General features: G+C 63.2%; 5 protein-coding genes across 8 annotated transcripts; 4 read left to right on the top strand and 1 right to left on the bottom strand.

The window, feature by feature from the left end:
* Positions 1–119: 119 nt before the first annotated feature.
* Positions 120–3,798, bottom strand: LOC138062908 (protein S100-A14-like). 2 transcript variants are annotated; one of them, XM_068922185.1, is made up of 4 exons: positions 3,704–3,798; positions 2,740–2,836; positions 1,542–1,688; positions 120–1,455 (listed from the first exon to the last, which is right to left on the bottom strand). In XM_068922185.1, exons 2-4 carry the CDS (start codon positions 2,770–2,772, stop codon positions 1,336–1,338), a joined length of 300 nt encoding a protein of 99 aa, XP_068778286.1. In that variant the 5' UTR covers positions 2,773–2,836; positions 3,704–3,798; the 3' UTR covers positions 120–1,335. The 2 variants fall into 2 exon arrangements, with proteins under 2 accessions (XP_068778286.1, XP_068778287.1); XM_068922186.1 differs by lacking the exon at positions 3,704–3,798 and adding an exon at positions 3,050–3,115.
* A 1,979-nt stretch (positions 3,799–5,777) lies between these two features.
* S100A1 (S100 calcium binding protein A1) lies at positions 5,778–6,420 on the top strand. Its single transcript, XM_068922123.1, has 2 exons — positions 5,778–6,075; positions 6,169–6,420. The coding sequence occupies exons 1-2, from the start codon at positions 5,935–5,937 to the stop codon at positions 6,310–6,312; spliced, it is 285 nt and encodes a 94-aa protein (XP_068778224.1). The 5' UTR covers positions 5,778–5,934; the 3' UTR covers positions 6,313–6,420.
* A 794-nt stretch (positions 6,421–7,214) lies between these two features.
* Positions 7,215–16,808, top strand: CHTOP (chromatin target of PRMT1). 2 transcript variants are annotated; one of them, XM_068922136.1, is made up of 6 exons: positions 7,215–7,407; positions 8,665–8,746; positions 10,242–10,395; positions 13,590–13,773; positions 13,973–14,110; positions 15,484–16,808. In XM_068922136.1, the coding sequence occupies exons 2-6, from the start codon at positions 8,682–8,684 to the stop codon at positions 15,684–15,686; spliced, it is 744 nt and encodes a 247-aa protein (XP_068778237.1). In that variant the 5' UTR covers positions 7,215–7,407; positions 8,665–8,681; the 3' UTR covers positions 15,687–16,808. The 2 variants fall into 2 exon arrangements, with proteins under 2 accessions (XP_068778237.1, XP_068778236.1); XM_068922135.1 differs by having other exon boundaries at positions 7,217–7,407; positions 13,587–13,773.
* Positions 16,809–18,516: 1,708 nt separating this feature from the next.
* Positions 18,517–24,865, top strand: LOC138062970 (mothers against decapentaplegic homolog 4-like). Of its 2 annotated transcripts, XM_068922613.1 has the most exons (11): positions 18,517–21,020; positions 21,654–21,828; positions 21,912–21,932; positions 22,025–22,228; positions 22,328–22,441; positions 22,542–22,667; positions 22,810–22,863; positions 22,972–23,155; positions 23,882–24,050; positions 24,139–24,277; positions 24,397–24,865. In XM_068922613.1, the coding sequence occupies exons 1-11, from the start codon at positions 20,784–20,786 to the stop codon at positions 24,606–24,608; spliced, it is 1,635 nt and encodes a 544-aa protein (XP_068778714.1). In that variant the 5' UTR covers positions 18,517–20,783; the 3' UTR covers positions 24,609–24,865. The 2 variants fall into 2 exon arrangements, with proteins under 2 accessions (XP_068778714.1, XP_068778715.1); XM_068922614.1 differs by lacking the exon at positions 22,328–22,441 and having other exon boundaries at positions 18,518–21,020.
* Positions 24,866–24,953: 88 nt separating this feature from the next.
* Positions 24,954–26,810, top strand: SNAPIN (SNAP associated protein). The gene is made up of 4 exons (XM_068922618.1): positions 24,954–25,129; positions 25,834–25,880; positions 25,974–26,092; positions 26,338–26,810. The coding sequence occupies exons 1-4, from the start codon at positions 25,008–25,010 to the stop codon at positions 26,440–26,442; spliced, it is 393 nt and encodes a 130-aa protein (XP_068778719.1). The 5' UTR covers positions 24,954–25,007; the 3' UTR covers positions 26,443–26,810.
* The last annotated feature ends 64 nt before the right edge of the window (positions 26,811–26,874 follow it).

Here is a 26,874-nt window from a genome sequence, read left to right as displayed (position 1 = left end):
CGATGTCCTGTGCACCCCCGCAGCACCCCGGGCACCCCTGCAGCACCGTGCACCCTGCCGATGTCCTGTGCACCCCCACAGCACCCTGGGCATCCCCGCAGCACCTTGCACCCTGCCAATGTCCTGTGCACACCCACAGCACCCTAGGCACCCCCACAGTGCCCTGTGCACACCCACAGCACCTTGCACCCTGCCGATGTCCTGTGCACACCCGCAGCACCCTGGGGACCCCCGCAGCACTGTGCACCCTATCAATGTCCTGTGCAACCCTGCAGCACCCTGGGCACCCCCGCAGTGCCCTGGGCACCCCCACAGTACCGTGCACCCTATCAATGTCCTGTGCACCCCTGCAGCACCCTAGGCACCCCCACAGCGCCCTGGGCACACCCACAGCACCGTGCACCCTGCCAATGTCTCGTGCACCCCCGCAGTGCCCTGGGCATCCCCGCAGCACCTTGCACCCTGTCAATGTCCTGGGCACCTCCACAGCACCCTAGGCACCCCCGCAGCACCCTGGGCACGCCCACAGCACTGTGCACACTTGCTGTGTCCTGTGCACACCTGCAGCACCCTGTTGCTCACACACAGCACCGTGCGCCCTGCCAATGTCCTGTGCGCACCTGCAGCATCCCGCACACACCCACAGCACCGCGCGCACTGGCAGAGTCCAGTGCACACCCACAGCACCCTGCACTCACCCGCAGCACCATGCACGCTTGCAGAGCCCTGTGCACACCCGCAGCACCCCGTCACACCCTCGCGCCCCGCGCAGGGGCCAGCGTGGCCGGGAAGCCGGGCAGCGAGCGATGCGCAGGGCTGGCATGGCCGCAGCCTCTGTCCCTCCACGCTCCCCCCGCTCCCGCTCGCACGAAGCAGGACAAATGAGGCCGCCCAGCCCTGACTGTTTTTTCCAATGTTTTCCTTTATTAATTTATACAAAAATCGTTGCAAGGGACGCAGGCTGGTAACAACCCGCCAGCCGGGGAGGCCGTGGTGAGGGGCAGGCAGGGGAGCGCCCCGAAACCCAGCAGACGGGGGGCTCCCCTCCCCGGGGGGCGGCAGCAGGCGCGCCCCGGTCCCGGCCGACCCGGGCACGGGGCTCCCGGCCGGTGGCGAGGCTGGGCACGGGACGGGGCGCGCCGGCGCGGGGACGGAGGCTCCGGGGCCGGGGACGAGCCGGGCGTCGAAGGGCCGCCGGGGACGGAGCCGGGCCCCTCTCGCCGCTCCGCTCCGGGGCCGGCAACCTGCAACCGGAGGCTTCCCGGCACCAGCAGCCTCGGGCGCTTCTGGGCGCGGAGCCGGCGGCCTCGCGCGCCTTCCCGGCCCCGCCGCCCGCTACTTCCTGCGGCAGCCCTTGGCCGCGTCGCCCATCATGTCCCAGTACTCGCCGAACTCCAGCTTGGCCTCGTCGGGGTCGCCCAAGCACTCGATCTTCTCATCCAGTGGCCCCACGCACTGCAGCGGGGCGGAAAAGGCGTCAGCGGCACGGCGGGGAGCCGGGACCCCCCGCGCCCCCCACGCGCCCCCCTCCCCGCCTTTACCTTGCCCAGGTGGGGCAGCTTCTGCACCACCAGCTCGCGCAGCTCGTTGGGCGTCAGGTACTCCTTCTGCCCCTTCACCGCGTAGCAGTGGAACTGGTTGATGACGGTCTCGATGGCCTGCTCCACGGCGGTGAGCTCCTGGCAGTCCTGCGCGGGGGAGAGGGGGTGAGCGGGCAGCCCCCACCCGCCGGGCAGACGTGCCAGCCCCCCGGGCAGATGTGCTGCACAGCTGCAAAGCGCCCCACGCAGCCGCGATGCGCCCCGTCGAGGTGTGGTGGCCCCCCCCCATAGAGATGTGGTGGCCCCATCCAGATGTGGTGCCCCTCCATCCAGATGCGATGCCCATCCAGAGGTGGTGCCCCATCCAGATGTGCTGCCCCTCCATCCAGATGCGATACCACACACAGATGTGGTGCCCCTCCATGCAGGTGCAATGCCCATCCAGATGTGGTGCCCCATCCAGATGTGCTGCCCCTCCATCCAGATGCGATACCACACACAGATGTGGTGCCCCCTCCATGCAGGTGCAATGCCCATCCAGATGTGGTGCCCCATCCAGATGTGCTGTCCCTCCTACAGATGCGTCTCCCCCATCTCTGCTCCTGCCGGCGACGCCGCTCGCCCCGGCAGGCCCTGCCGCCCCGGCGTGCCCCGGTCGCTCCCCGCCGGGCGCGTGGGGCGCCGCGGCCGTCCCGACTGGTTCTTCCTCTACCTCCGCACGAGGGGCGGCGGGAGGTGGGCGTCAGCGCTCGGGACGGCCCGGGCGCCCGCCGGGACGGGGCCGCCGCCGGCTGGCTGCCTGCGATGCCGGCGAGCCCGCGCCGGCACGTCGCGCTCATCAGCCGAAGCCGAAGGGCGGTGATTCACTCGGCCCGGCGGGTCTCGCGCCCCGGGAAACCACGCGAGGAGGTGCCGGTCGGGCCGAAACCAGCCATCTTCGGCGCCTCGTCGCGGAGCGGAGCAGCGCCGGCACGCCGCCGCGCGCCTCCCCTGGGAAAGCAGAGGGGAGCAGGAGACTTTCCGCCCTTGGGGATCCTGGGAGAGGTTGGCCGGAGCAGGCTCGGCTCCCAAGGGCGACGCCGCGCCGGCTGGAGAGAGTCGCCCGGTTCCCGGAGCTTTCCGGGGGCGGCGAGCCCGGGGCGGGGGGCCCTGGCCGCCGCGTGCTGCGCGCCGCCCCGAGCCCCGGCCGCGCGGTCACCTTGCGCTTCTTGCGGCAGTTGCACTGGCCCATGGTGCTGCTGGCCGGTGGGGAGCTGCTCGGCGGCGGGTGCCTTCTCCGACGGATCCGCGGGGTCCTGGGCGCCGGCGGAGGGGAGAAAACCAGCCTGAGCGCTCGGCCCCCGGCGGGAGTTTTCGGGGAGGGATGCGGCGAGCTGCCGGGACGCGTCCCGGAGCCGGGACAGGTCCCGGCCAGGAGCGAGGCGGCGGGGGCGCCGGGAGCGGGCGACCCCACCCCGGGGGGCCGGCGGGAGCCCGGCGCGGGGCGGCGGGGTGGGGGGGCCGCTTACCTGCTCGGCGGGCCGGCCGGGCTGTGCGGGGGCCGCGTCGCGCCGCCGCCGTTTTATACGGCGGGGAGGTGCGAGCGGGAGCCGCCGGGGCGCGTTTCGGAGCCTGGCCCGGGGCCAGCGTGGGGCCGGGAAACGCCTCCCGCCTGGCCGCGGCCGCTGCTGCCCGCCGAGCCCGGCGCGGCGCGTGGGAACGGCGGGCGGTTCGGCGGGCGCCGGGGCCGGGGAGCGCAGCTCAGCCGGGGCGATTCCCGCGGCGGCCGGCGGGACGCCCGAGCCCCCCGCCGGCCGACGAAGCCGTGCCCGGGCGCCGGGGAGGCCCGGTGATGTGACCCCCCCCCACTTCGTCGCTCCTGCCCGCTGGCGCGTCTCGGTGGCCGCCGGGGCCCTCTGCCCTGGCCCCGGTGCAGGGCGGCTTCGTGACACCCCTCCCGCCCCGGGTGCAGTGAGTCTGCAAGGCCTCAGCCCAGCTCCTGCCGGCTCCGCGGGGCTGAGCAGGATGCTAGCCGGGGCTGGGGGGGGGGGGGGGGGGGCTACGCAGACCCTCAGGACCGAACGCTTCGGTGAGGGGCTCCGCCGGCCCGCCCCGCGCCGGAGCCATCCGGGGGTGGCGGGAAGGGGCCGGGGGGTCCCGCCGGGACAGGGGTCCCTACTTACCCCGCTCGCGGCCCCCGGCGAGGCTTTACGGGGCAGAGCGCGGCGCTTTGTCCCCGGCCCGCGGTGTAGGGTTTCCCGTGGCGTTTCCCGCGGCGTTTCCCGCGGCGGCCGGACGCGCGGCCGGACGCACGGCCGTCCCCCGGTCTCCTCCCTCCCCGCCCGGGCTGGGGTCGGGGCCGGGGTCGGGGCCGCGGCGGGGCGACCAGCCGAAGGCCAGCATGTTTTTCGTGGGGGTGTGAAACCACACGTGCGCCGAGCGCAGCCCGGGCTCAGCGCCGACGCGGAGCGGGCCGCGGCGGGGGGGCGAAGGCAGCGCCGCGGCCCGGGGCACCCCGAGACCCGGACGGGCTCGACCCGCAGTGAGTGAGAGTGGTGACTCAGCTGCCCACTGACATCATCCCTATTAATAGTGGTCTTTGTAGAAATTAATTAATCCCAATTAATTAGGGGGTGGGAATTGCCCCAGCGTTTAATCATGGTGTATTTTTAACGCGGTCGGCCTGGCCGGTTTCCACCTGGCGCAGGAGCCGGAGCAGGTGCCCGCTGCGGCGGGGCCGTTCCCGCGGGGGCCAGCGGGAGGGGGCCGGGAGGGGGCCGGGGTGCGCCGGGGCGGCATCGGTCGGGAAAGCCGGGCGGGCTGCCAGGTTGGCTGGGGTTTCCCAGGGGAGCCGGTTTTCCCACGGGGCGTTTTGGGGATCCGACCCTGGGCATCACCGGGCCGGTGCCGCTGAGCCCTGACGCGCTCACTCCACCCGCGCGCGCGCTTGCGGCGTGGCGGTCCGCGGCCCCAGCTCACGGGGCAGGAATTGGTTTCGTGCAGCCCCGTGGGGCCGGGCCGGAGCGGGACTTCCGCCGAGCCCCGCGCCAGGGGCCGGGGATGGGCGGCGGGAAGCGCCGGGGTGAGTCGGGACGGGTTGGGCTGAGTCACCGGCCCCAGGAATTTGGGGCCAGCCCTGGAATTTGGGGGGCCGAGCGGGAGCAGGTGCCGGGAGGAGCGCCGCGGCGGAGCGGAGCATCCCGGGGCCGGCGCGGAGCATCCCGGGGGCCGTTCCCCCCGAGCCCGCCGCGCGCCGATCCGTCGGGAAAGGGCTGCCGGCTCCCCGCGAGCCTCGTCCGCCCGCCAGCCGTGGGCCGGGGCGGCGAGATGGGGCCCAGCCCCGGCACCAGCAACCGGAGCGACCGGTTGGAGCAGGGGAGTCGGAAGCTGGAAGCGGTTGGGAGGGGTGCGCCAGCCCGCCGGCCCGGCTCCCGGTTTGGGAAGAGGGCGCCCGGCCGCGCGGGGTCCGGGCCGCGTTGCACAACGGCGGGGACGGGACGGGGGGGCCGGAGGGCAGCGCGCGCCCGGTGGAAACGGGAGGCGAGCCGGAGAGGAGAGCAGGATATAATTAGCTCCCAACGAGGACTGGAATCTGGGATAAAGATTCCCCGGCACCACCCGGCTCTTGCGAAAAGCCCAGGGCCCCGGCACGGGCAGCGCCGCCCGGCACCCTGGGGTGCCCCGGGGCTCGGGTGCCCCCCCCCGGGGCCGTTCCCGCGCCGGGGCGCGGGAAAGGCCGCGGCGGGGACGGTCCCCGGCGCGCCACCCGGCCGCCGGCCCGTAACGAGAGCCGGGATTATCGGCCTCGCTGATGCCAGCCGGGAATCCGGTTTCTCGGCCGCAGCAGCCTTCCCCGCCGGGAGAGTCGGGCTTTTGTTCTTTTTTTTGCATCGAACAAGAGGCCTTTCTGCGCCCGGGGGGGGGCCGGGCGGCCCCGAGGGGCCGGGGCTGCGTCACCCGATAGCCACCGCCGGGCCCCCCACCCGGCTCCGAGGACACCGGATACCCCGCGGGGCCGGGGCGGCCCGGCTGCCGGGGCCGAGGGCCGAGGGGGGCCGACGGACGGGGGCTCTGGCCCCCAGCGCCCACCCGGGAGCCGACCCCCGTGGCTCCCCCCGTCCGGCAGCCGGCACCTCGCTCCCGCCAGCGCCCGGCTCGTCCCGTTTGGGGCACGGGGTGCAAGCAGGGTGGGAGGGAAGGGGGGGGGATGCCGGGCCGGGAACGCCCCCTCGGCGGGGCGCGAACGCCGCCGGGGCCGGAGCGGGCGCCCCGCGCGCCGGCTGGCCCCCGCGCCAGCTCCGTGCCGGCGGTGCCAGGCCGGCCGGCCAGCCGCGGTGTCGGATCCTCCCGGAGGGAGGGGGCTTGGAGCTTATTTAACGGGCCCGGGCGGCCGCGGCCGGGCGCATTCGGAGCCATGGCGTCGCAGCTGGAGGGGGCCATGGAGACGCTCATCAACGTCTTCCACCACTACTCGGGCAAGGAGGGCGACAAGTACAAGCTGAGCAAGAGGGAGCTGAAGGAGCTGCTGCAGAGCGAGCTGGGCTGCTTCCTGGAGGTAGGGGCCGGCGCGGGCACCGGGGGCCACCCGGGCGCGGGCCCGGGGGGGCTGCCGAGCCCCGGCGCTCGCCCTCTGCCCCTTCCTCCGCAGACGCAGAAGGACGCGGGCGCCGTGGAGAAGATCATGCAGGACCTGGACGAGAACGGCGACGGCGAGGTGGATTTCCAGGAGTACGTGGTGCTGGTGGCCGCCCTCACCGTGGCCTGCAACACCTTCTTCTGGGAGAACGCCTGAGCCGGGCCGGCCCCCCTCCCCGAAACGCGGAGCCCCCCGCCCCCCCCTCGCCCCCCGGGGCATCCCGCCGGCATCCGGCTCCGCAATAAAGGCAGCGACCCAGCCGGCGGCGTGCTGTCACCTCCTTGGTCGCCGTGGATGGCGGGCACCGGGGTGGGGGGGCGCGGGGATGCGGGGCGGGACCGGCCGGCCGTCGCGGCGGAGGCGAGCGGCGCTGCGCCCCACGGGGCTCGAGGAACCGGTTCCCGCCTCCTCCCGGCGGGCCCCACGCAGGGCCGGCAGCGCCATCGCCTGCCGGGCTTGGCGGCTCCGGCGGGAGCGCTCCCCGAACGCCCCCTCCGGCACGGCCCGGGCCTCCCGCTCCGGCCCCTGGGGTCTCGGCGGGGCCGGCGCGCGGCGCCCCGCTGCACCCAGCAGAAAGCAAGGGGCAGCGGCGGCGCTGGCCGGCCGGAGCTGTGTCCTGCTCGTGGGCGACCCGAGGGTGCGCACAGACATCCCTGAGGGACCCCCTCTGCCCGACGGCGGGGTCTGTTCCCCCCCCAGGGGCGGAGGAGGCAGGGGCGCGGGCCGGGACACCCGCCCCACACGTGCTGCGGGCGCGGGGGGCTGTGGAAGCGGCATCCAGCCTCGACGGAGCGGGCGGCGGCCGCGCAGCACCGCGCAGCACCGCGCACCGCCGCCGCCGCCCGCGCCCCCCCGCCCCGCCGTCGAGGCCCCGCCCCGCCCCGTCGAGGCCCCGCCCCTCCCCGTCCACGCCCCGCCCCGGAGGCCTCGCCCCGCCGTCGGGGCCACGCCCCCTCCCCTAGGCCACGCCCCCATGCGCCTCCGGACCCCCGCTCGGCCGGCAGGGGGCGTGGTCACGCGCGGCGCTTGGCGCCTGCGCCCTGCCCGCCCTGCCCGCCCGCCGCCGCCATTTTGCCCGGCTCGGCGCGGCTGCTGGGGGAGGGAGGGAAGGTGCCGCGGTCGTTGCCGCCATTTTGTCGCTGGCTCTCGAGCGCGGCGGGAGCGGGCGGAGGGGATCGGAGCTGAGCCCCGCACCCCACCCGTCAGCTGTCCGGCCAGCCCCCACCGGAGACCTGGCGACCGTCTGCTTCGGTGAGAGCCGCCGGGCCTGGCCGGGGGCGGGGGGCGCTGAGGGGAGGCGCGGGGTGGCCTCAGGCGGTGGGGGCCCGCCGCCTGCGGGGTCAGTGCGGTGCTTTGCCCTGGGCTCGGCCCCGGCGGCCTCGCGAGGCGCCTCGGGCGGGGCTGGGCCGGGCCGGCGGGGCCAGGCCTCGCCCTGCTCCCCGGGCCCGGCGCTCGGTGGGTTCCTGTCAGCGCCGTTCCCCGCCAGCTGCTCTGTGCAGTTTGCGTGGGCAGGGGGAAAAAGGCTGTTTTGAAACCACCTTTCCCCCCCTCCCCGGTGTGGGGGAAGTGCTGCAGCGGATTATTAGCTCCGTTTCTAGCTGAGCGGGCTGTAGAACATCGTAAAAATCTTATTTGTTGCTAGTAGCTTGAGGATAAGTGCTTTTGCCAGTCACCTAAGCGCTAGATACGTTATTAATCATAAAAATGAGGCACTGATCCGAACGGTTAGCGGGCTGAGCTGTGTTCCTTAGCGTTTCAAGTTGTAGTCATCACTGCTCTCAGGCCTGAGCTGTGATCCAAAGATAATAACAGCTGGGTTTAAATCCCTTTAGCTGCTCTCATGAGCAATGTGATGAGGTTTCATATTAGAGAGCCGCATTGTGAGTGCTGGTGAGCTGCCTGTTAGAGTATCACATACTCGAAAGCTGAAGTAACTGCGCAAACATATATAGGTTACCCCTGTGCAGCCCAGCTGTGGCAATCCTAGGGTAGTAAGAGGGAATGTGACCTTAATATTTTGAAAGTATGTAGGTCTTCTGTAGGAAAAAGCAGTCTTTGAATAAGCTTTGGGGTGTGTGGGTTTTTTTTTTTTGGTATTACCGAGTGTGTGGTATGCCTCTCTAAGATGGAAACCCCATTTTCTGTTTTATTGATACTAACTGCTTAGAAGCTGTAGAAGTGTCACTAGGTGCAGTACCAAACAAGATGTTTGGGTGCCGTCCTGGCTGCTGATGGACTATGTTTCTGCAGCATTACTCCTACCAATGGCAAATCTTCCCTTTCTGAAAAGAAGACTATTTAGTAAGGGATGAGCCAGCATAACTTGCTAGCTTAATAAATTTACTGCATCATGACAATGGCCTAGGAAACTTGAGATAGAGTGTTTTTTGCCAAGTTCTTGGCTCTCTCCACAAAAGGATCTGGAATGGAATGCAGGTTTCTGAATGTTTAACCACGTAAACGCGAGTTCTCCTGCTGTTTTTTAAATCAGGCTCTCATGTTTTGCAGATTCTCTTGATCTGAAGATGGCTGCACAGTCAGCACCGAAGGTTGTGCTAAAGAGCACCACCAAGATGTCTCTGAACGAGCGGTGAGGAAGCCAACAGCAGCTTCAGCTCATAAGAAATTTTTTACTTAATTATCACTGTCTGGTTTCCAAAAACCAACGTGGTTTCTGCCCTGTTTTAACCTCGCTATAACAAGCAGATGGCTATGCACCTCTGTCTTAAACTGCAACAAATGTGGTACACAAGGTTAAAAGGGCAATTATTCTGGAGAAATTTATCCGTAGCAGTTAAAATTAAACTATTCAACACATAAGTATGGTGGGATGTGTTATGACAAAAAAGAGAAACCTCGCACCCTCCCTTTTTCTTCCACATGTTTTTACATTTATATAGTTGACACTGCAGCATGGTAGCATGTTACCTAAGCTGCAGTAGGCTTGCTGCTTTGTCCAAGGCAGACACACGTGCATGTGGTCTGGCCTGTAAGAGGCAGGCAGCAGGCCATTAAACAAGCCCAAAGGCCCTTTAACAACGTTTTGGGCCTTGTAAGAGGCAAATGCTTTGCTCCATCTCCATCTCTCTCTTTTCTTGGTGCTGAGTTCTTTATTTCTTCTGCTGAATATCCTCCTGCTTTTCCATGCCATTACGCTTTTGTGGTTCTGCAGTGACAACTAACAGCAATGCTTCAGTTATGTTTCACCTTCTCGCTAATCGCTCTTGGATTAACCACGTTAATAGCATTAGGCCAGGGAGAAATGAACCATTTGTATGCAGTTCCTGTTCCAGCAAGTGCTGCAGCGAGACTTAGTCTGAACCAGTGCTTGGCTTGCCTCCTGGAGAAGAGGAATAGTGAGGTGCAGTGAATGCTTGCTGGCCTGTTGCTGTTTGGTCAGTCCATACTACTCATTCTGTAGTGCTTTATTTTGCTGTCCTGGTAACTCCTAGGACACAGTAGAAAGCTGATGGGTTGCTGCTAAGGAAGCTTACCATCTTGTTGTATGTTCTAGGCCATATAGCTCTTAAAGGCAGAAGGTTCCTCATGCGTCAAGGAAAGTGCTAGATAAACCGTTTTCTATAAATGACTACACTCAGATGGTGGTGTTTCTTGTGGCACCGTTTCTGTGGTGTGCTGGAGGCATACCAGTCTGTTCTCAGGGCAAAGTCTTTTATAAAGCTGTCTTCTGGGGTTGAGTCTTTAGAGAATTTTCTCAACTCCGTGAGGTTATTTTGGCTTTTGCAGTCAGATTTCAGTTGGCTTTTCTACTTCTGTGCAATGTCCTCTTCCATCTGTCATGGTCATCTCTGCTTATTGCTTGTTTTCATTCCTTCTTCCATTTCTAAAATCGGTAAACTAAACCTTTACCACTTCTGAATTAATACACAACATCATTTCTAAGTTTCCAGTTCTTGCACATTTGTGGAAAACAAGGAATACGTAACTCACATATGACGTGACCTAAGTACCACTCTTTACATAAGGTTCATGGGATCTGGAGATCCAATCTTGAGAACCATGAAATGCCAATAAATGTGTGTAATAAAGCTTTATTTAAACACCCATTTTATTCGACCTTGAAGCTTTACTAACATGCTGAAGAACAAACAGCCGATGCCAGTGAATATTCGAGCTACCATGCAGCAGCAGCAGCAGCTAGCCAGTGCCAGAAACAGAAGACTGGCCCAGCAGATGGAGAATAGACCTTCTGTCCAGGCTGCTTTGAAACTTAAACAGGTGAGAGAAAGTATGATATTCTAGTGCAGCCAGTTGATGATGCCTGTCGCCAGCTGATGGCTTTTCAGGATACGATGGATTTTGAAAAATGTCCCCGAAAGTTAAAGATGAGAGGCATAGAAGGGGCTAACTGAAAATCCCATTTTTGTTTCACTTAAGTAATGCTTTGTAACTTATTGGTTAATATTACTGAGTTAATAATTTTTGTGCTGGCTGTTCATATCTCCTCTCTATTTTTTCAGAGAAAGGTTCTCATTCTGGGTTTCTGGATCTGCTGAGTGCTTCATCTCTCAATCTAGCTGCAGTTAAAATTGCTGCAGGTTGTTTCCAGTACTTAGCAACCAGCCTCGACTGGATAGTCCTATCCCCAACACCCCCCTCTCTTGGTGCACTCCCTTGATAACAGCTGGCTGCAAGGACCAGATGAACAAACTCTCATTTTGATTGCATGCACATACTAGAATTCAGGACTCGCTTAAGGAATAGAGTAACGTTCTCCTTATATAAAAGTGTTTTATCATTTCACATTTTGGTGATTAGCGCTGCAGGTTACTGTGTGGTCCTCAAATTGGCTTTTGTCTGTAGAACAAAGCCTTTGATTTCTCTGCAGTACGCGATGTGCTTAACCGTAGCTCTGCACTTAGGGAAGGTAGCGGGGAGAGCGTTGAGGTGGGCAGAACTGTGCTGCAGCAGAAATCAAAAAATAATGTGCAGAAGAGACAGCTATTCAGTGTTACTAGAGTTTGTTCATTGTGAGACTAAAAGGATTGTTGCCCGTTGTAAAGCTTCTGTTTAAATGGAGAAGCTGGAAAGATTAGCTGAAAATGTATGTGTAAGGTGCAAATGGAAACCTGCAGGGGAGTGGTACACAGCTGTGTACGGCGTTTAAATGGCAGCACTGCATGACTTGACTACAGTAGTAGGTAAATACAATTCTCTGCGTTATCTAGCACACCCAGGAGAAAGCCCTGGAAGGTTCTTAGTTGAGAAGCTTCATCAAATAGCTGGAATACTGAAGTTGGCCACACGTGCTAGCGTTGGGGACCCACTCTGTGATAAAGAGGAACGTAACTGCATTCTGAGATCTTTTGAGACTTGCGTTGGAAAACCAGAGAGTGGTGCCAGTTATCCTTAGAGAGCTTGTAAACAAAAGCTGTGTAAATGGATAGTCTAAACGCTTTTCTCTTTAAAAAAGAAAATCTATTGAAACCTTAAGAATGTCGCAGGTAGTAAGTGAAACTGGATTTATAATGTAAAGTGACTGCTTGCTAAATTGAGGTGCCATGGAAGAACAGGAAAGAACTAATCTTTTGGCTTAGCTCTGCTACCTGTTTCATTTGTACATCTGGCGTGGATGTATTGTCGTGATCTTCTAGGATTAAACGCTGCCCCGACTTCTACCCGTTTGCAAGGGAGGGCTATGGAAGGGCTTTGTGGGGAAATCTGGAAATCCAGTTAATGCTGGGTTGTTCCTTGAAGATTGCAAGGTGCTTTGGAAGTTGATGTGGTGCGCGATTTGTTTTTCTACAAGTAATATACTTGGTATCACCGGGAGCTTTTTTGGTGCCTTTGGGTGTGGTACATGCAGAAGCATAGGGGAGCGTTGATTTCAATGATGGGCCACCTGTGCTTCAGAAAAGTACTTCTTCAAACTGCTGTGGAGCACTGCTTGTGCTAGCATCGTGGGTTTATGTTCTGCATCATGCACATCTGTGTGCGTATTTGTTGAAATAGGCCTGCTGTGGTTTTTTATCTAAAAGCTTTTATACTTACTGTGGTTCTAGACATGGCGTTTACTTATTAGCTGGGGCAGACCAAGATGCTACCGCTCTCTGCACCTCTAGTAGAGCAGAAAGGCAAGCGCTCTTATGCTCTTTCAGTGCAGAGTCCAGCAGCTTATCTTAAACTGCTATGGTAAGTGATGTAAACTAAGAACTGGATCTGGAACATACGCGTACTTTCCAGTTCCGTCCTGACAGCTAAGCCGGGCAAAAGAGATGCTGACATCTTAGACTGCTGCAGCTGTTGGAAAAGTGAATGAACGTCTAAGCTCCGAGGCAGTGAACTGAAATCTTATTACAGCTACAGAAGATACTGCTCTTGGAGGAAGCAGTTCAGCTGTCCACAGACTTGAGTCAGCTAGGCTTGTAAAGCTGTCCAACACAGTCAGTTTAAGTGAGTCTTGGAACCTGTGGTCAAAGACTGATCTGCTTTGCCTTAACTTCTTTGAACCAAGGGCTCTTGTTCTGGAGACAATCGTAAAGGTTCCCGCGTGCTTCAGGGGAAGCTCTTCGTGGGGTTCAGCAGCTGCAACAGAAACGATAGCCTGCCATAAAAAGACAGACCAGATGGGTGGTACCAGTGTATGTTAACATGCCGAGATTTAAATTGGCAGTTGAGGTATCCCTGCAGCAGTTCTGGTTCAGGCAGCTGATTACAGGAGCAGCTACACTGTCCCAAGGTAAGCCAGCTCTACCTGTGCAACGGAGCCTGTGGTGGCTGGACGTACAGGACGCAATAAACTCCGCCGTAAAAGCTGTAGAAGCAAAGATCATTATGCTGTTGCTTTGGTGAGGATGACTTTCTCTTGTGTAGAGTTTTCTCTTTAAAACGTGGGACAGTTCATGCGGTTCCTAGCTGTCCATTAGTCTTTGTGGAAGCCTAGCCAGGAAAGGATTGCGGCAATAGGTCACTGGGGGTGGCGTTCACGGCATGTGGCTGCACAGATGTCACTTCCTCTGGAGAGGTAGGTTCGGCTTGTTCTGCAGTAGGGGTGGTAGTTACTTTCTGTCTCGGGAGTTTACGTGAACTAATCACTGATACTATAGCCTTCCAGTAAAAAGGATTATTGGGCTGCCTTATGGATTAAGTGTCTGCTTTGATGTGGACTGAGTAGCACTGCTAAAAATGGAGAGAAATACTTCCTTTTAAGTTGCAACTTCTTGTCTCCATGCAAATGCTCGCTTCCAGGAAAGGTCTTTGTTCTCTGACCTCCACAAATTATCCCTCCCTAAGCGAGTTTGACTGTCTTCCTTTTGAGGCTTGAGTATATTGTGGAGAGGTGGTGACCCTGTGTTTATACATGCGCCCAGGCTTATTGCTGATCTGTGATACTTCTTGCTATGCTGTTTACATTATAAGTCTGAGATTGCTGCATGACTTTCCTGTTCCTTAAAAATCTTCTATTCCAGAAGAGCTTAAAGCAGCGCCTCGGTAAAAGTAACATTCAGGCACGATTAGGCCGGCCAGCAGGACCGCTTGCTCGTGGAGCCATGGGAGGAAGAGGAATATCTATGGGGCAGAGAGGCTTGCCCCGAGGAGCCATGCGTGGTGGGCGTGGAGCAAGAGCCCTACTGAGAGGAGGAATCCCACTCAGAGGTCAGTACTGTAGAGGTCAGCACAGTAGCTGAATTTTAGTTGCTCATGTGTCAGACAGTAATACCTAATACTGTCTGTCGTCTTTTTTCAACTGCTTGACTCTGGTTCTGTTGCCTCTGAAGCACTGCTTAGTATAACGTCTTGCTCGGTGTTAAAACGAATTTCTTTGCCTGACTTGAGTTCCCTTACTCTGTTGAAGGTCAGAGCCTGCTTCGGGGAGGACGTGGTATATCCCCAAGGATGGGCCTGAGAAGAGGTGGCATTAGAGGTCGTGGTGGCCCTGGAAGAGGTGGTCTGGGCAGAGGAGCCATGGGCCGTGGAGGACTCGGTGGCAGAGGTTAGTGTGCACAAACTAAAGGAGCGGGGACATTGTTGCTGAGTAAGTGGTAATAAGTTTTCATTCTTATTTTCATGTTTCAGGAGGGCATATGTAAGTACATGCATGTAAACTTAAAACTCCTCCATTCTTGAAGCGCTGTACAGTGTAGTACTAAAGGAAGGCTTCCTTTTCTGAAACATTTTAGCAAGTCTTGTGCCTAAATGAGATCCTTGACTGTTTCACTGTTGCCAGAGGGGTTTTGAGGAGTATCACTGAAGTTGTCCATGCCTGCAGATAGCACTGTAGCTGTGTGATGCTTTAAATAGTAGTAGAGGCAAAAAGTATTTTCATGAAGACGACTGCGTTGTCCTTTCACATTTGAAAGAGTAAATGTCGTCTAGCTTATGTAAAGCCATAAGGCTTTTAAAGTAACTAGTGAGTGATGGGGAAAACTATTAAGAGGAGAAAACCTGAACCCCTACAGGCTGGTGAGCAGCTTCCTCAGTGATGCTTCATATCAACGAACTTAAATGGGAAGTCTGAAACTGAATCAAGTCTTGGGTAAATAAACTCTTTCCTATCAACCACAACACAGAAAGGATCAGAGTAAGCTGGGTGTACAGGAGGAAGTACAGGAGGCAGCTGTTGATGCTAGGCTTGTTAATGCTTTGCACAGATGTTTGTTTAGAACATTAGCCAAATGCGCTTTCTGTTAAGCAAAAGTCATGTGACTCTGGCTAAATGTTTCTAGGAGTTGCAGCAAACAATCTTCAGGAACCTGCCTCTCCCTTGACAGTTTTGGTTTGCAGCTTTAGTTGCATTTACTAGCCTGATGAATGAATACTCCTCAATGTGGTCTCTTGCTATCCTACTTCAGAAGTAGGAACTGGCTCTAGATTTGAGGTATTTGCCTGTAGTAAAAGTTTGCTTGTCATAGTCAATAGCATTGCCGCTTTGCCAAAAACTTGTACCTGTCCCACGGGTCTGAAGGCATTGGATCACGAGGTGCCTGGAAGGAAAAAGCATGCAGAGTGTAGGAGGAAATGGAAAACAAGCAGATGAGATGGTAGCATGAGCTGAGAGCAGAGCAGATAGTTGTGGATCAAATGTCCATTTGTGTTTCTAGATTGAAACAGAAGCAGCCTGGAGAGCAACTTTAACTCGGCAAAAACTGCACTGGCCCAGGTGTTGGAGGCAGGCTGTAGGGTAGCTTCTGAAGTATTGCTGCATGTGACTTTTGTTTAGAGACGCTGAAGCAGCACTTACGAGTACGCGGTGTTGTCTAGGCGCTGAGGAGCGACCGCTGTAGCTCTTCTGGAGAAATATAGCTGTGCCAGACCCTGAGGCTCTGTGTGATGTAGTATATAACTGTCATCTTGTCTCACTGTAAGGTCGTGGCATGGCAGGCCGGGGAAGAGGGGGCTTTGGAGGTCGTGGCAGAGGCAGAGGACGAGGAAGAGGATCAGCACGTCCTGCGTTGACCAAGGAGCAGCTGGACAACCAATTAGATGCTTATATGTCTAAAACAAAAGGACACCTCGATGCGGAGCTGGATGCTTACATGGCTCAGACAGACCCAGAAACAAATGACTGAAGGTTGTTCTCAGAGACTGTTGTCAGAGTTAGTGTGTATGTCAATACCCATAAGCTAAAAATGGAAACCCTGATTCATGCTGGAAGGACCCGCAGGAATAGGGAGCAGCCCTGTTCTACCAAGAGATCAGACTTTAGTGTGTTCCTCTAACATTCTGATACTATGTGTTGTATGAAACTTCTGATTATTTCTTTTTTTATATTTTTTCCCTAACTACTCCAAGCATGGATGTGACAGATCTGTTGCAGTTAATCCACTGACATCAATGCTGGCATGTGTCCAGTGCTCCAACCAGGCAGCACTGGTTACTAAGGTCCTTTTAGTGCCCCTGAAGGGGAAATACTGCATGTATGCCGCAGTCTGTGCTGCTTTAGGTGAAGTGCTCATTGGTGCTGAATATAAGGTGTGGGATCACATGTTTGTGCCTATTACACTTCATGGTTACGTTTTGGGATAGGGGTTGTCCCTTAGTGTGACTGAATGGTCAAGTTCTACACCTGCAGTTTTGTTTTGACCCTCCTGAAGCAAGCCTACCAAAACTCCTCCCAGCAGGACTAACAGTTAAGTTTTAGGTGTAGTGCTCCTGTAGACATTGCCAAGCTTCTTGTTTCGTACCAAAAGTTCCTCTCTGTTGATAGCTAGCATTCTGTTAATAAGTAGTGCAGAGGACTTTCAGAGTGAAGGCTTTTTTGGTTTGTTTCTTTTTTTGTTTTTGTTTTAGATAAAGTTTGAATTTCTGTTGTATCATGTTTTGAATGGAGGGCACCAGTGGCTTCTGTATACTGATCTGGAAAAGAACAAATGTTTATTTAAAGGAATTGGAAGCAGGAACATAAAATTACACCTGTGAAAGAAAATCATGGTAGAACTGTCTCTTTAAAACACGGGGTCCAAATTTCATTTGTTAATGAATGCTGTTACCTTTCAGCATAACCAAAACTGAGTCTACAAATCAGACCAACTCTGTGTGCACTTAACCCAGATTGGTTTGGGAAGTTGAGAAGGGGTCTGCTCCTCCCCCTGTCCTGAAGTTTTAAGTTCAGCCATTCTGTGAACTGTTCCAGTTTCAATGGAATCTTGTATTTCTGGTTTGTTGTAACAAAGGAGAAATTATAAAAATGACATGGACTCTGGGCTTTCTTTTCCCCCCCCTCCTCTCCTTGAAATGCTGCAGATGATAAGTAGGGCCTTTTGCTGCTCATGTCTGATCTGGTGCCCTGGGATAAATCTGCTTTATAGGGGGCGAAAGGAAGCCAGTAAGCTTGTATCCTCCCCTGCGAGACGAGACATCACAACCGCTCTTTGGAATGTGCTCCGGAACAGAGCAGTCCCTAATCTGCCTTCATCTGCGCTGGCTGGGAGGCGGCAGAGCCAGGCTGCAACACGAAACCTCGGTTCTCGGGGTGGGAGTGGTCAGCCCTTGCTGCTTCACAGCCTCCGCAGGCAGGATATGGCTTGTCTGCTGCCCCTGGCACAGGGAATACGGTACAAAGGACTGGTGGATAGCTGCTCGCTCCCTCTGGACAACCCCTTGCGTCTGGGTATTGTAACTGCTCTAGCTGGCAGCGAGGTCGGCCGCGCAGACACGCTCCTTTCCTCGCCCTCTCCTGCCCCCGATGCAGATCGGTAGGTAAAAGCGCAGGTCACGTTCCCGGCAACTGAGCTCTGAGGGGCTGTTCTACTAAATGGCCCTATCTGAAAAGGCAGGGAGAGCTTCTGGTGCCATCTGAGCTTTTCATCCTCTTAACCAAAAACTTACGAGATACTTTTAAACACTGCTTTAAACATCTGCTGCTTGAGCTGAACTGTGGAACTTCCCAACGTTATCAGGAAATTATTAAGGGGTAAGGGAACGCTGAACTCGGCCCTGAAGCTGCTCTTACTTCTGTCTGCAAACCGGTATCTGCTCGGTGTGCTGGTGTGTCCAGCTTTGTGACAACACTGTTCCCTACTCCATGGTAAAGACCCTGAGCTACTGCTACTTGCCTGTGTTTTCCTGGACTACCTCTTATCGCTTTGAGAAAACCACTCTATTCTGGTCTCTTTCCCGAATTATCCTTCCCCAGGCACGTCTTACAGCTTTAAGCGCTTGGGAAAACCCAGGCGAAAGAAACGTGGTGGTTAAAAACGCAGGGAAAGGAGAGGTGAGGAAAGTGCGTGGGGCGGTCACGGAGCGCCGAAGCTCAAGCGCGCGGCCGCCGGAGGGCGCCGGGCCGCCCGCTGCAGCGGGGAAAGCGGCGGAGCGGGCGGGCGGGGCCGGCTGGGCGGCGAGCCGGCGCCGGGCCGGGGGAAGGCAGCCCGGGAAGGCGCCGGGGCAGCCCGGGGCGGCGGCGCTGCCAGCGCCGAGGCGCCGCCCGCCGCCCCGCTCCGGCCCCGCCGCCGCCGAGCCCGGCCGGGGAGGGGGGGGGCGGGGGAGCGGCAGCCCCCGCCCGCCCTGCTAGCGCGGCCGCTATTGGCTGGCGGCGAGGCTGCTGCCTGTCACGGCGCCTCCCATTGGCTGCGGCGCGCCAGCGCCTCACGCGCTCCGGCTTCTCCTTTTGTTATTGTAGCAAACAAGTTGGGAAGCGGCGGCGGCGGCGGGAGCAGCGGCGGGGGCGCGGCTCGGCTCGGCTCGGCTCGGCTCGGCCCGGCCGGGGGCGAGGGCTGCGGGCAGGAGCGGGAGCGGGGCGGGCCGCGGCAGCCGGAGGAGATGCGCCGGCAGCCGGGCCCCGAGTGAGGCGAGCCGGGCGGCGGAGGTGAGTAGCCGGCGCGGCCCCGGTGCAGGCGGGCCGTTAGCTCCTGCCGCCTTCCCGCCCCCCCGGCCCCCAACCCCCCCCCGGCCCCGGAGGGGGCCCGTGCGCGGCCTCCCCCGGCCGGCGCGGCGCCCCCGGCCCCTTCCGCCCAGCCGCCGTCTCCCCGCTCAAGAGGAAGGAAACTCGCCTCGTTTCCCCGCTCTCCCCGAGCGCCGGCACCGGGGCCCACCGCGGCCGCCGGGCCCCTCTCCGCCGCTGCCCCCTAAAAGAGGGGGAAGAGCCCCGCTCCGGCCGCTCCTGGGGGACGTCGCGGGAGCCGAGGCGGCGGGGAAGGCCCGCTGGCTCCCGCCTTGGCCGAAGCATCCCTCCCTCCCTCCTCCTCCTCCGCTGAAACCCCGGGCCGGGGGGGTCCTGCCAGCCGGGCCCCGGGTGCGCGGGGCGGTGAAATCCCCGCCTGACAGCTCCCTCCGCGGCCGGGTGGCGCGGAAACGCCGCTTCCCACCGAGGCGCCTGGTCGTCCCTCCGGTTTGCCGGGGCCGGAGGGCGCGGGAGCCGGCGGCGGGGCGCTGGGCCTTTCCTCCTGGCCGCCGCCGGACAGACGTCTCCTCCGGGAGCCCGGCGGGTGCCCCGGGGCTTCGGGCTGGAGCCGGTGAGAAGCTGCCTCCGGCCCCCGTTCACCGGGCATCGTCCCGCTGCGCGAACCGGAGACCGAGGCCGGCGGCTGGTCCCGCTACCCGCCAGCTTTCGCTTTGGCCTCAAAGCGAGCCCGGTTCGTGAGCGTGCCCCCATCCCGGCCGGGACGTCCTCGACTTCTCCGTGCCTCTGTTTCCCCCATGCCGCATCCTTGCTCCCGGCTCCGCGGGGTCCGGCAAGGGGCTGAGGCCACCGCGGCCGTCGGCTCCCGCACCGCTGCTCGCACAAGCCGCGGGAGCTGTGCGTTTCCTGGCTGCAAGAAGAGGCTCCCGGGGCCGCGTGTGGGCTGGGGGGCACCTGGTCCCCCCCGGCCCCGGGTGCAAACGCGGCCGGGTCCCGTCACGCAGATGAGCTGAGCAGGGGTTAACGGTTTGTTGTGTCTGCCGCCGGCCCAAGGATTTTCCCAGGCCCTGAGCGTTGCGTCCGCCCGCCACTCGGAGCCGGGGCCAGCTGCCACCGCCGCCACCGCGGGGAAACGGCCCCGGAGCCAGGCGCGGAGGGAGCCGCGTGTCCCGCCGGCACCGGCCCGGGGCAGCAGGATGCTCGCAGGGCGCCGGCACGCGCCTGTGCCCGCGGCGCTTGGCACGTGCACGGGCAGGCAGGAAGGGGAGACGTCGCGGAGAGGCCGAGGCAGCGAGGGGTTAAGGAGCGGCGCCAGCAGCTCGCGGCTCTGTTTAGTCTGGGCCCCCCCCACGCTGGCTGCAGCGAGCTGGGCCGCCAGCGCTGAGCGTGTGGCTGTCACACCCGCTGCCTGTGCGTGCACCGTCACACGCTGCGCACACGCAGGCACGCTCCCCTTGCACAACTGGTGTGCATGCCCTGCTGCACGCTGCGCACACGCAGGCACGCTCCCCTCGCACGGCTGGTGTGGATGCACGGTCACACGCTGCGCATGCAGGCACGCTCCCCTCGCACAACTGGTGTGCATGCCCTGCCGCACGCTGCGCACACGCAGGCACGCTCCCCTCGCACGGCTGGTGTGGATGCACCGTCACACGCTGCGCACGCAGGCACGCTCCCCTCGCACAACTGGTGTGCATGCCCTGCCGCACGCTGCGCACACGCAGGCACGCTCCCCTCGCACGGCTGGTGTGGATGCACGGTCACACGCTGCGCACACAGGCACGCTCCCCTCGCACAACTGGTGTGCATGCCCTGCCGCACACTGCGCACACAGGCACGCTCCCCTCGCACAACTGGTGTGCATGCCCTGCCGCACGCTGCGCACACGCAGGCACGCTCCCCTCGCACGGCTGGTGTGGATGCACTGCCGTATGGTGCACGCACACACAACTGGTAACGTAAGTGGTGTGCACGCACCCTTGCACACTCGCGTGCCTTTGATCATCATCCCTGCAAGCTCCCGGCTCCGGGCCAGGCTCGCTCTGCTGCCCTTGGAGCCGGGGGCCGGCAGAGGGCTGGGGACGCGCTGCAGGGCACGGGGAGCCCTGGGGACACCCCCAGCCTCCCAGGCGTCGCGCAGGGCTGCGCCCCCTCCAGCTGCCGCCAGCCCGCCGCGGGCCCAGCCGCGCTGCAACGTGGTTAATCCCCGTTCGGTGGCCCCCCGGCCACGGTGGCGCCCCGCGCAGGCGAGGGCAGGGGGACAGCGGGCCCCCCGCCGCAGGTGACGGGCAGGGCCGTGCCGTGCCGTGCCTTGCAGGGCAGCAGCGCCATGTCCCTCGGCGCGCCCACCAGCAGCGACGCCTGCCTGAGCATCGTGCACAGCCTGATGTGCCACCGGCAGGGCGGGGAGAACGAGACCTTCGCCAAGCGGGCCATCGAGAGCCTCGTCAAGAAGCTCAAGGAGAAGAAGGACGAGCTGGACTCGCTCATCGCCGCCATCACCACCAACGGCGCCCACCCCAGCAAGTGTGTCACCATCCAGCGCACCTTGGACGGGCGGCTCCAGGTAACCCCGCCGCACCGGGACCCCGGCGTCCGGCAGCCTCCCGTGCTCCCCAGAGCCGGGGAGGGCCCAGGCGTCCGGCAGCCTCCCGTGCTCCCCAGAGCCGGGGAGGGCCCAGGCGTCCGGCTCGGAGGGGTGCAGGGCGCCCAGGGTTGCGGGGGGTGGGGACAGGGGGACGGCGGCTCCGGGCCCGGAGCCACGCTGACTTCAGTGTCTGGGCTCGCGGCCACCCCCGGCAGGCGCGAGCCCCCCTCGGGCGCCCCGGGCGGCTTCGCCCCCTGCCCGGCCCCGCGGCCCCCCCGCGCTGGCGTCCCCGGCCCCCGCGGCGCGGCCCCCCTCGCCGGGATGAGTCACTGTCTGGCAGCCGCCGAGCCGGGGGGTTGTTATGTCTGGAGCGAGCGCGGCTCCTCGGGAAGCGCGGCGGGAGCCCCCCGGCCGCGGCGGGGGCCCGGCCCGGCGCCAGCCTCCCCCCCCTCCCCGGGGGCGCTGCGTGGAGCTGGCGCCGGCCCGGGCCCCGCGCTGCAATAAATCCCTCGGGACAGCGCGGGAAACCGGCTCCGAACCCGGCCCGAGTGCCCCCGCGTGGGGCAGGGCCCCGGCGTCCGGGCCGCCCGGTGCCCGCCTCCGTCCCCGCAGGTGGCCGGCCGCAAGGGCTTCCCGCACGTCATCTACGCCCGGCTCTGGCGCTGGCCCGACCTGCACAAAAACGAGCTGAAGCACGTCAAGTTCTGCCAGTTCGCCTTCGACCTCAAGTACGACAGCGTCTGCGTCAACCCCTACCACTACGAGCGCGTGGTGTCCCCGGGCATCGGTGAGCCGCCGCCGCGGGGACCCCCGGGGCGCCCCGGCGCCGCGGGGCGGCCCCCTCAGCCCCCCGTCTCTCCCTCCCGGCAGGTCTGAGCATCCCGAGCGCAGGTGAGAGCCGGGCGCGGAGCATCCCCGGAGCCGCCGGCCCGGCCCCCAGCGGCTCCCCGCGCCCGCCATGGTCTCCGGTGTCCCCCCCCCAGTGCCCCCCACGCGCCTGGTGAAGGAGGAGTTTGTCCATGACTGTGTGCAGATGGAGGTGCCGCCCGGCCGGGAGCAGGGGGCCAAGCGGGCGCCGCGCCTGCCCCCCGCCGAGCCCTACCGCCCGCCGCTGCCCCCCCTGCAGCTGCCCGCCTCCCCCCGCGCCCCCGCCGGCCTCTACCCCGCGCTGCCCATGTCGCCCCCAGGTGAGCCCCGCGCGGCCCCCAGTGTCCCCCCTGGGGCAGGGCGTGGGGGGCCGGGCTGAGCCGCCCCCCCCGCTCTGCCCCCCCCCCACCACCCCGCAGCGGCCCCCGGCGGCTCCCTGCTCTCGCTGCCCCCCGGCCAGGGGCTGCTGCCGCTCGCCTGCCCCCCGGCGCAGCCCCCCCCGCACAACGGCTGCCCCAAGCCGCCCTGCCGCAGTGAGTACCGGGGCCGCCCCCCCCCTTCCCCAACGCACCCCCCACCTCCCTCCCGGGGGTCCCCACACCGCTCCCGCCACCCTCTCTGCCCCCCACCCAGGTTCGCCGGCCAGCTGGACCGGCGGCGGCGCGGCGGCCGTCTACGCGCCCGGCCTGGGGGCCCCCCCGCCGCAGCCCGGCGCCCGGAGCCACCCGCAGCCCCCGCTCCACCACCCCAACCACTACTGTAGGTTTGGGGATGAGGGGGGGTGATGCCGTCACGCACGCCGGCTGGGGGGCCCGGGAGCCGCTCCCCCCCGCGCGGTGGGGGCAGGTCCCGGCCCCCCCAGCCCCGTTGCAGCGCTAACGCCGCTCTGCTCCGACCCCAGGGCCCCCCCACCATAGCGCCGGGCCCTACCCGCAGCCGGTGTCCACCCACCCCGGTAAGTGCCCCCCAACTCCGGCTGTTGCCCCCCCCACCAAGCCCCGGCAGCTGTCCCCACTCCTGCAGCTGCCAGTGCACTGACCCCCCCCAACCCCGGCCTCCCCAGGGCCCGAGTTTTGGTGCTCCATCGCCTACTTCGAGATGGACGTGCAGGTGGGCGAGATCTTCAAGGTGCCGTCCAGCTGCCCCGTGGTGACCGTGGACGGCTACGTGGACCCCTCAGGGGGCGACCGCTTCTGCCTGGGCCAGCTCTCCAACGTGCACCGCACCGACGCCAGCGAGCGGGCCCGGTGGGGCGGCCGGAGCGGGCCTGGGGGGCAGGGACGGGGGGCCGAGGGGGGCTGCAGGGGGCGAAGGGGGGTCCAGGGGGCAGATGGGGCTGCAGAGGGCAAAAGCAGGGGGTGGATGGGGGCTGCAGGGGGTGGTTTGGGGATGCGGGGGGCAGTTGGGGGCTGCAGGGGGTGGATGGAGGATGCAGGGGGCAGAAGCAGGGGGTGGATGGATGCAGAGGGCAAAGGGGGGTCCAGGGAACAGGCAGGGGCTGCAGGGGGCAGATGGGCTGCAGGGGGCAAAAGCAGGGGATGGATGGGGCAGAAGCAGGGGGCTGGTGGGGGATGCAGGGGGCGGATGGGGGTGCAGGGGCGGATAGGGGATGCTCGAGGCAAACGGGAGGTGCGGGAGTGAAGCACAGAGCAGAAGAGGGGTGCTCAGTGCAGATGCAGAGGGTGGACGGGGATGCAGGAGTGAATGGGGGGGTGCAGGAGTGGTGCACGGGGCAGAGGGGGGTTAGAGGGGGCAGATGGGGTTGCGGGGGGGCAAAAGCAGGGCGGATGGGGGATGTTGGGGCAAAGAGGGGTTGCGGGGGGGCAAGCAAGGGCAGATCGGGGTGCAGGGGGCGGAGGGAGGGAAACGGGGAGGCGGGGGGGGTGCACGGGGCAGATGGGGGCTGCAGGGGGGCAGCGACGCCGGGGTGACGTCCCGTCCCGTCCGTCCTTCTGTCCGTCCATCGCCGGCAGGCTGCACATCGGGAAGGGCGTGCAGCTGGAGTGCCGCGGCGAGGGCGACGTGTGGATGCGCTGCCTGAGCGACCACGCCGTCTTCGTGCAGAGCTACTACCTGGACCGCGAGGCCGGGCGGGCGCCCGGCGACGCCGTGCACAAGATCTACCCCGGCGCCTACATCAAGGTGAGGGCGTCCCCGTTCCCCTCCCCGCTCAGTGCCAAAGGGGGGCTGCCCGGCTCAGGGCTGCCCCCCCTCCCCGCTTCGTCCCCAGGTGTTCGACCTGCGCCAGTGCCACCGCCAGATGCAGCAGCAAGCGGCCACGGCCCAGGCGGCCGCCGCCGCTCAAGCCGCCGCCGTGGCCGGCAACATCCCGGGACCCGGCTCGGTGGGCGGCATCGCGCCCGCTGTCGGTGAGCAGCACGGCGGGGGGGTGTTTGGAGAGGTGGGGGGGGGGGCAGGACGCCTGGGTCCCCCGCCCACAGCCGCGTCCCCCCCCAACACACACACTCCCCCGCTCCCTCCGCGGCAGGGCTGTCGGCGGCGGCGGGGATCGGCGTGGACGACCTGCGGCGCCTCTGCATCCTGCGGCTGAGCTTCGTCAAGGGCTGGGGGCCCGACTACCCGCGGCAGAGCATCAAGCACACGCCGTGCTGGATCGAGGTGCACCTGCACCGGGCCCTGCAGCTGCTCGACGAGGTGCTGCACACCATGCCCATGGCCGACCCCGCGCCCCTCCACTAGCCGCCGGCCCCCCGGCCGCTCCCCCCGACCCCGGCCTCGCCCCGCGGTGGAGGCCCTTTTCTTTTTTAATTTAATTTTGTAAGAAAAAGCCAAAAAAAAAATGTAAAACCAAAAATTGGGGGGGGGGGGCAGCGGGGCCAAGGTGGTTTGGCTCTCCTTTTTTTTTTTTTTTTAATAACCGTTATTTAATGAACGGGGTTTGGTTTTTTGCCGCCTGTCTGTGTCTGCTCCTTCCGCCCGAGTGCTCGGCGCTGCGCGGGCGGCGGGCGGACTCCGTTTCCCGGCGGCCCCCGCGGCGGACTGCAGCGGGTGGACTTCGCTTCCCGGCGGCCCCCGCGGCGGCGGGCGGAAGCGGCGCCATTTCCCGGCGGGCCGCGCGGCGGCAGTGGCGGCGCCAAGATGGCGGCGGCGGCGGGTGCGGGGCCAGCGACGGCGACGGCGCGGGAGCTCTTCGCCGAGGGGCTGCTGCAGTTCCTGCGGCCCGCGGTGCGGCAGCTCGACGGGCACGTCCACGCCGTCAGGTCCGGGGGCGGGCGGGAGGCCATGGCGGGGGCATGAGGTGGGCCGGGGGTGGGGAGTGAGGCCCGTTGTTGGTTGTGGGGGGGATAGAGGAGTCGGGGACCAGTTGGGGAGCATTAGAGGTGGCTGGCGAGGGCATTAGGGGCAGGGAGCAGGGCTTGCGAGGGGCAGTGGGGCAGGTACTTGGGGGACTGGGGTGGCTGGGGGGCAGAGCGGACGGGGAGGGGCAGGTTGCTGTGTTGGGGGGCGTTAGGGGCAGCTGGCGGGGAGAGAGGGAGGAGGAAGCAGGACTGCAAAGTGTCAAGGCCCTGGGGGGTTCAGAGGGGCTGATAGCTGGGGTGAGGGAGCAGCTAGCTGGATTGGGGGGGTGTTAAAGGTGCTTGGGGGGGACACTGGGGTAGAGGGGGTTGTAGGCACCTGTGCTACAAGGTGGGGATTAGAGGCAGAGGGGCAAGTAGTTGCGCTGGGGGGGAGTTACGGGGGAGAACATGGAAGGGTAGGTAGCTAAACTGGTGGCAGAAGGCAAGCTGTTGGGTGGGGGGTGGGGGGCAATCGGGGGCAGGTACCGTGTAGGGGAGGGACTAGGGGTGGCTGTAGGGGAGCAGGGGGGAAGGGGGCTGGATTGAGGGGGTGTGGGGCTGGGGTTGGGGTCGAGGGCTCAATCCTGTGCTGTGTCCACGGGCTGCTGAATTTGTCCCCTCCGCAGGGAGAGCCAGGTGGAGCTGCGGGAGCACATCGACAGCCTGGCTACAGGTGAGCCCGGGGCCCGGCCCCGCAGGCTGGAGGGGCAGTGGGGTTTGGGTTGCAGCTCCCCCATCCTGCTCTCACCCACCGTCCCTTCCTTAGAGCTGTGCCGCATCAATGAGGACCAGAAGGTCGCCCTCGACCTCGACCCCTACGTGAAGAAGCTGCTGAACGCCCGGCGCAGGGTGGTGCTGGTCAACAACATCCTGCAGAACGCCCAGGTGAGCGGGGGGCCTGCTGCGCCGCGGGGGGCTGCGAGTGGATGCTGGGAAGCTTTGCTGGCCTCCCGGTGCGTGTCCAGGGCCCGCGGGTGCCGCACAGAGGCAGACTCGTCCCTTTGAGGGGCGCAGCGCGGGCAGGGGGAGCTGCGGGGTGGAAGGGCTGGGGCGCTTGGAGGGATCCCAGCCCCAGGGCGCGGAAGGCGAGCTCTGCCCCACGTCCTGACAGCCGGCGCTCCCCTGCACAGGAACGGCTGCGGAGACTCAACCACAGCGTGGCCAAGGAGACCATGCGGAGAAAGGCCATGTTGGAGGCGGCGGGTGGCTACCCCCAGGGCCTGCCCGGCAAGTGAGGCCCCTGCAGCAGCGCTGGGCTGGTTCTGCCTGTACAACCTCCTCGGGACACGGCTGTGCCGACAGTCCTATGAATTACAGCCTCCCCAGCTCAGCTGGGAGCTGGGTCGGAGCAGGAGTTGCCCTGGCTGGTGACAGGCACAACCCAGCACCTGCCTTAGGACAGTGAACAGACCGAGCCACCGCCGAGCGGAGCAGGTATTCCCGTTTGTAGCAATGCTTTTCTCAGTGTCTGCAGCCCTGGAGCGGGGAAGTCCTACAAATGGAGACTGCAGCTTTTCGACTACAGCGTAACGAACTGGGGGTGACCCTGTGTATTGTATTGAGGCTTGTAGGCGCTGTAATAAAAGCGACTGTGTATTGCTTATGAACGGAGTGAGGCAGCGTGACTCCAACGCCACTGCTGGGTGACGGACACAGTTCTCATCTGG

This window comes from Struthio camelus, chromosome 30, assembly GCF_040807025.1.
Source record: "Struthio camelus isolate bStrCam1 chromosome 30, bStrCam1.hap1, whole genome shotgun sequence".
NCBI classification, from domain to species: Eukaryota; Metazoa; Chordata; class Aves; order Struthioniformes; family Struthionidae; genus Struthio; species Struthio camelus.
The sequence above is the reverse complement of the archived record's forward strand: the minus strand, read 5'-3'. Positions and strand labels throughout refer to the sequence as shown.